Source organism: Phaethon lepturus, unplaced genomic scaffold (assembly GCF_000687285.1).
Source record: "Phaethon lepturus isolate BGI_N335 unplaced genomic scaffold, ASM68728v1 scaffold8440, whole genome shotgun sequence".
NCBI lineage: Eukaryota > Metazoa > Chordata > Aves > Phaethontiformes > Phaethontidae > Phaethon > Phaethon lepturus.
In genome coordinates, this window is record NW_010510014.1 from 85,133 (window position 1) to 92,114 (window position 6,982).

At 36.3% G+C, this 6,982-nt stretch overlaps 1 protein-coding gene across 3 annotated transcripts in view; it reads right to left on the reverse strand.

Annotated features, from left to right (window-relative positions):
• USP8 (ubiquitin specific peptidase 8) overlaps positions 1 to 2,264 on the reverse strand; it is a 17,660-nt gene extending 15,396 nt beyond the window's left edge. For 2 of the 3 annotated variants that reach the window (XM_010294757.1, XM_010294682.1), the window contains exons 1-3: positions 2,161 to 2,264; positions 1,346 to 1,490; positions 766 to 851 (exon numbers count right to left, since the gene is read on the reverse strand). In XM_010294757.1, the coding sequence (XP_010293059.1) occupies positions 766 to 851; positions 1,346 to 1,490; positions 2,161 to 2,264 (335 nt within the window). Of the gene's footprint in view, positions 1 to 765; positions 852 to 1,345; positions 1,530 to 2,160 lie in introns of all 3 variants that reach the window. The other variant, XM_010294829.1, reaches the window with a different exon arrangement.
• Positions 2,265 to 6,982: the final 4,718 nt, after the last annotated feature.

Sequence of the window (6,982 nt, forward strand, 5' to 3'; positions counted from 1 at the left end):
TGAAGGGAAGGAGTTAAAGGGTGAGAAAGATAGTTGCTAAGGTCATGAGAAGCAGATAAGGCTGGAAGCAAGACATACTGCACTAAATACCACCAGAAGATAGATTCTATCTTACAACTTCTTAATGACACAATTTCGTGGCTTATGGCACAAAGACACGTAACTTGACAGTTGTAAAGGAGCTACCCAAAAGCCTGTTAGCATCAGCTCAATTACATACTTGCAAAACTGTGCATTGCCATATACATGCCTGCACGTGGCAGAGGTAGAGAAAAGGTGTAGCAGCTAGCTAAAGAATCAAAAAATATGTTTTTGTTAGTGTAAACTAAATCCACATTAGGAGGACTTTTTAATCTGTGTAAATATTTAGGAACATTCATTAGTATATTTGGTTTCAGATGACCTTATGATGAAAAGGGTAAGGAAGAAATGGCTCTTGATCATCTCTAATGTACCTATAGTTTATATCTTGTAGTTTCTTTTTATTAGTCATTAAATAACAGGAGACAATATCAACAAACCATAGTTATCAAGAATTAAGATACATTGCATACAGTGGCAAGTTACTGGAGTATGTGATAACAAAAATTATCTCTAATAACAGACTTCTGTGGGTAAACAATTTAAGCTCTCAAGAGTTTTGGGTATCTAAGGTCTACTCAAGTGCAACCCCTTACTACTAAATAGCATAAAAACCTGCAATTGCACATGTACAGGCTTCAGGTATAACGAACAATATCTTATCTATTAATTGTTTCCACGTACCTGAGTTTAAGGCTGTCTGACAGTCTTTCAGCTTCTTCAATAGCTTTTTTTAAATTTGTAGGTCCAAGAATGGAATGAAAATAATCCTAAAATTATAAGCATCCACATATTAATAGTACAGCTTAATAATGCCTACTTCTGTGCATATCAAGAGCCACTAACATACAGAGAATTGGTGTTATAATGATATTAATGCCAACAAAAGGAACTGTTTTGAATCAAAATATTTTCCTCTCAGACATGAATTTCTAAGTAAAATTGTTCAATAACACTAATAAAAAAAGGCTAGGCAAGGCAACTGCACCCAAAAACTTTGAATGGGAAAGATGACAGGAATAGCTGTCCCTGAAAAAATATTCACCAATCTGGCAATTTATACACCTTATGTGTATTAAAAGCAAACTGTAAAAACAATTAACAGACTTGTCAAAAATAGGAAGGAAAAAATATCGTGAGACAGTTTACTTAATACCAGTGTAATCCTTTGAACATACATTAGTGTAATTCTCTGTACTTCTGATACTTCTACCAGAAGAGTAGTGTATGTATGCAGAAGAGGTCAATCAGAAAGCTTTTATACCTGTTGCTGCTTAAAATCAGGTCTCTTTTTAATAAAGTTATAAACAGTCACATATTTCATATATAGGATGTAAGCTTTTTCTTCATCTCGATCCAATCTGCTTTCCTCTGCTGCCTTGAAAATCTTAAGGGCACTCTGCACATAACTGAAATCAAAGAACAGGAGTAAAGCATGTGATTGTTGACTTGTCCCCAAACACTTTTTCATTGTAAGATGCCATTTTAAGTGTTCACAGCCTCTGCGCATATAGTAAGCATTTTATTTTGCCATCTTAATATAAGTCTTATTAAATATGAATTACAATCATGCTCCTCCAAATGCTTCTCTTTGCTAGTTTACTAGCCTTATTTAAAATATTCCATAATTAAATAGCATACTGAGATACAGAAAAAAGTACTTTCCCTTCTAAAAATAACTTTTTTTAAGGAAAAACTAATTCATAGTAGGACAAAATGAAATTGTTGATTGTCTAAAAATGCTAGAGGCAAAATATTTTCTATTCACACATTTGCTAAACTTTTTATAATTTTTAAGCATTTGCATTTATGTATCCTTTTCTCAAAGTACACAAACTTTCAGGGGCATCATGCTCTGTCCAAGTCATGTTTTGGAAGGATGTGAAGTTACCTTCTGTAGGCAGTAAGCATATCTGATGTGATAGTTGAGAGATCTATACACAGGACTATCAAATATTTCATTTCTAAGAGAAATAATTGAGGAAATTTAGATCCACAACATAGTTGTTCTGGAATCTGCTCAGAAGAGTATCACTAATACTTCTAATATTAATCCAAAATCAATTCAAAAATATATACCTCTTTGTACTCGTCTTTTCAGGTTTTATTTCTGTCTTCTTGTTGAGATCTTTCAATGAAGTACAGAGATATAGCTCCTTAGGTACAGATGCCACAGCAGGCATGTTAATGTTGTTACTTATGTCCCTTCTAGGATGGTACAGCTTCTTAGAAGTGTCTATCAATATTTTTCTGTTGGTGGGGGGGAAAAAGTAGGGAGAGCCCAATTATATTCCAATGACTTTTAATACAGTTATAGTTACTTGCATGGGGTTATTACCTAATCTATCTCACCTTATGTGAGCTAGCACTAGATACAAACAGAGTGGCTGAACAGTTAACAGCATAAATTAATCCTCCCAAAGTGACAGAATTATTGGAAACCACTCTAGGTAATTTATCAAGAATGTTAGCAATATGTTGCTAGCAGAAGAATAAGAAAATAGTAAGAAAAGAAATGCTGACTTAATGTTCAAAATCATCATATCTGGCAAACTTATTCAACTGTAACACTAGTACGTATATTACAAAAAATTAGCTGACTTCTCTGTCCTCTAAATTTGTAATGGATAATTATTTTACCACTAGCATACCACAAACCTCTGCAAATACACGCTACACCCTTGGAAAGGTGATTTCTAATGTCTTGGTAAAAGACAAGCTGAGAAAAGGAAGGTTGCTACTGTTAAAGTCAACTTCAAACTTCTTGGACATACTGTAGGTCTTAAACTCCTAGGTACCGTTGTCTTTTTGCTTTCATTTGGAAGTGCTCTCCAGGTAGCCATGAAATAGTTAAGCAGAGTTTGGCCCGAAGGGACTATTACATCATCTCATCTGACATTCTGCATAGAGCAGTCCATTAAGTCTCATACAGATAGCTTAACTAAAAATCTTTGAATATAATACACTGTAATCTATTTTAGCCCTTGGGGTGGCAGGGAAGGAACTGAGCTCCCTCTCAAGAGGTGAGACATTAAGGTGCTAGCAAAACTGAAGAAATTAAGGGGAACTAATTAGAAGAAAGATGCTGAAATTATACCAACAAATAAATTATTTCCTAGTAGTGAAAACCCACGTGGCCTTTGACAAGATGAAGGTAGGGCATTTCCCTTCCACCCTCAAGGTGATGACTAGCATGACAAGTGTGATCAAAAAAACCCCATCAACCAGTGACCTCAGAGTGAAGTTTCATACACCTGAATTAACCTGCAGCTGACTGGCACCAAATGAGGTGGTCCTGATTTCCCTCCCTTTTTCTCCTGCTGGTCTAGTACTTGTCCAACCTCTTATTGAGCCAATTCAGCTTGCTGAAGAGGCAGAAAGGCTACACAGCTTGTGCAAGGAGAGCAGTTAGAGTGCGCAACCAAGAATGAGAAGCCAAGATAGGAAGGTGATTCCTCCCCATAGCACACAGCTATTACAGTCTTTGAAGTATCACAGCACATAGTATCACTAGATTGCCTGTTCTTGGTCTAGGAACTGGTTATCAAATAAAGATAGTAAGTTAACCCAAACCTTTGATAAGTCCCTGTTGGAAATAAATGCAAAAATAAGATACATGTCTAATGATGATTCTTTGTTTTAAGGTCTGGCTTGCCAAGGTCAGACTAAACAATAGCTAGGTAACTTACTGCTTGAACACAGATGCTGTACTTGCTAATTTCTAATTACACAGCAACTTTTCAAAGTTGATAAACCTGTCCAAAATCCTTGCTTAGGAGACTGATTTCCAGATAATTCTAGAAAGCAATTAATAAAGTCCTCAAATACTAATTTTAATACATAAAATTAAAAATATATTCCATACCCCACTTGGCTTGAAACATTGTCTTCCCTATATAAGGCGTCTTACGTTTAACTTTCAGGGAGATATCTAGGTGCTGAAAACAAGGCAGAAAATGCATTAGAAGTGCATTCAGTAGAAACAAAACAGAGACACACACCCTGCCCCAAAGAAAAGGACCTTTCAAATCTAAAAGCCATTTTGCCTAAAACATATCTTTTACAACCTCAAAGAATTACAAAGAAAGGCTTCACTCCTATTAAGATTTTTGCATTGCTTATCTAATCCTACCTTCAGAGCATGTCTTTACCTGGCTCTTTTTTTTCCCCTTGGAACTGTAAATAGACTTTCTCTTTGAAGCTTTAAGTCCTTTCCAAATATATCTTCAATGTTTGCTTGGTTATGTAACCAGTATTTTCTTAAGATTAAGTGGCAGCATTTGCTTGTGTTCTAACAGAACATTGTAACTAAATACGTAGTCTGAAAAAGATATATAAAAAGTCTGAAAAACCCAAGATTATGTGGAAGATGAACCATTTAATGGAAAGCAAAAGATGCTAGTAAATTCGCAAGTGTGGCTGACACACCTTGACATGGGCAGCTCTTCTGGAACCTCATCTATACAAAAGTAGAACTAGTGGATAAAAGCCAAATCTGCGTTTTGGCCCAGAACAAAAATTGGCTTTCCATGTTTTCCTGCTATGTTTACTAAGGTATAACTGCAGGTCTTTAAATTGCCAAACAAATTCAAAGCTGAACTTACTTTTATTTCCTGATCTGAAGACATTTCTACACCTTTTTTCAAAACATGAGCTACTAACCACAGTATCTGATGAATGAGGTATCACTCTTTGACCTCCCACAGCACCATAATACATACGATATGCTGCAGTAAAATAAGTAAGAATCGATTAGGAGTAACATGTTCTAATTTTTTTCTTTTAAAAATCAAATTCTCAACAGCCTACTTAATGGAATTACATACAGCATATGTCATAAGTTGATACGAGATTTCAGTTGCACCTTCTAATTCATTCTTCTATACAGAACCTTAACTATGGAACTACAACTAGCATTTTCATTTTTATGCATCAAAAATCCCCTAAGTGGATTTTAGTCAGTAGTGGCCTATAGACTGACTACAAGTTGCCAGTTGACTGCTCAGTCTTGGCTCATAATGACCGTTAGAACTCCTCAAGCTTCTATTAAATTTTAAGATCTGCTTGCACCTTCATTTTCCCTTATATGCAAATGAATGAGGCAGGGTTTTTTGTGTTGTTTGGTTTTTTTTTTTCTCCTTCAAGCAGGCTTTGGGAAGACTGATTTCAGAATCCAAATCAGCTCCTTCATATATAAATATAACCAGCTGATTTTGAACACAAGTTTTTGCAGATATCCAACTCCTAACTGGCCTGTTCTCAGTGGAGGAATCCAGCAAAATAAGTTGTGCTAATAAAGATGTCCAGGAGTAGTTAACATAGAGCAGTGAAATGCATGAAGATAGACTAGCTACTCCAAGTTCTACACAAGGTCTTTATTTGTTTCCACTGGAGAAGCTGCAATGAACTGTACTTTCTTATCAGAATCACAACCATTTTATCAGGATAAACTCTTGCTGCTCCAGGCTGTACTGACTAGATTATGCTCACTTTTGCCAAGCATTCCATTTCCCTCCACGCTTACAATCACCGTATCGATACAATGGCAACACTGAGGCATCGATGAACACTTATAATTACATATGTGGATGTTTCATACATCTCTAAAGAAGAGAGGTATCTTCTTTCGCAGCAAGAAAAGAGCACTGGATCATAAAACCATGAATACAAGGGACTTCAGCCCATAACAGTTACATCTACTATTAGGCAACCCTCTGAGGAAGAAGAAATGACCTATTTCAAGTTTGTCAACTTTTTTCTTAAAAATTAAGATCAAACTCAAAACTGTGGACCTTTTCTGCCCCCAGCTGAACTATTATCTCAGGCTCCTTTTTAAGAGTGCTGAAAAACCAGGCCAATATGCCCAAAATAAGGGAAGGCATGCTTGGATGTTTATGGGCATTTAAATACTTAGAGTGGATAGTTTTACACTGACAGGGAAACATACCTGTTGGTAACAGGTTTTTCAACATCTAATTATCATGCCTGTTTTACCAAGGATATGAGTAAGCTTTAAGTGGAATGACCATAGCAAGAACAACGCACAGAAGCGGTTATATTGCAAGCAGCGTACACTAACACAGTCTGAAATAAATTGACATGCTAAGTACTGTGCATCACCAATTCAGGTATGTAAAAGTATTATTAATCCACTTATTTTTGTCTAAGACTTGAGCAAATGAGAAACGGGTTTCTCACGAGCATTAAGTTCCTCAGTCCTCTTGGAATTCAGTTTTACTGTCTACACTCAGACAGTTGTTATATAACACAAGAGTTGGTTTTGTTATCAGTATTAATCTAGAGATTCAGTATTTTAACACAACTGAACTATGCAATCAACTGGCATATTTATCTCTGTAAGCACTCTAACTTTCTTTCAGGCCCTAGTACTGTTAATAGTACAGGCCTTCATCCTTAACTTAATATGCATAGGCTGATTATAATCACTGGGGCTTGTTATAGCAAGGCCATTATACTCACAGAGAGTACCCAAACTTTCATCATTTTGCTGGGTACCACCACTTGTCATGACAGTAACATGTTGTGGGTCTGTCTTTGGCTGTGCACCATGCTGAAACTACCTGTACCATCAAGCCTGGGAACCATTCTCTTCACAGAGTGAGAAAATCCTTTCTGACAGTACGCTCATCCAACTGATACTGATGGGAAGACACCATAAAGTTAAGTTGCTTTAAAAAAAATAAGTTGGATTTTATACAGGAAGTTTGCAAGTTATTCAATCTAAGTCAGACTACGAATTGCTTCACTTCTTATTTAGATAAATTAAAATCTGCAAGGCGTACGCAAATAGCGTTGGTGATAAGAAGCCGGGGAGATAAGAGGGGCTGAAAACTCCTCCAAGTTTCTAATTGGGCGGCTAAAAACCCTGCGGCGCCAGCGT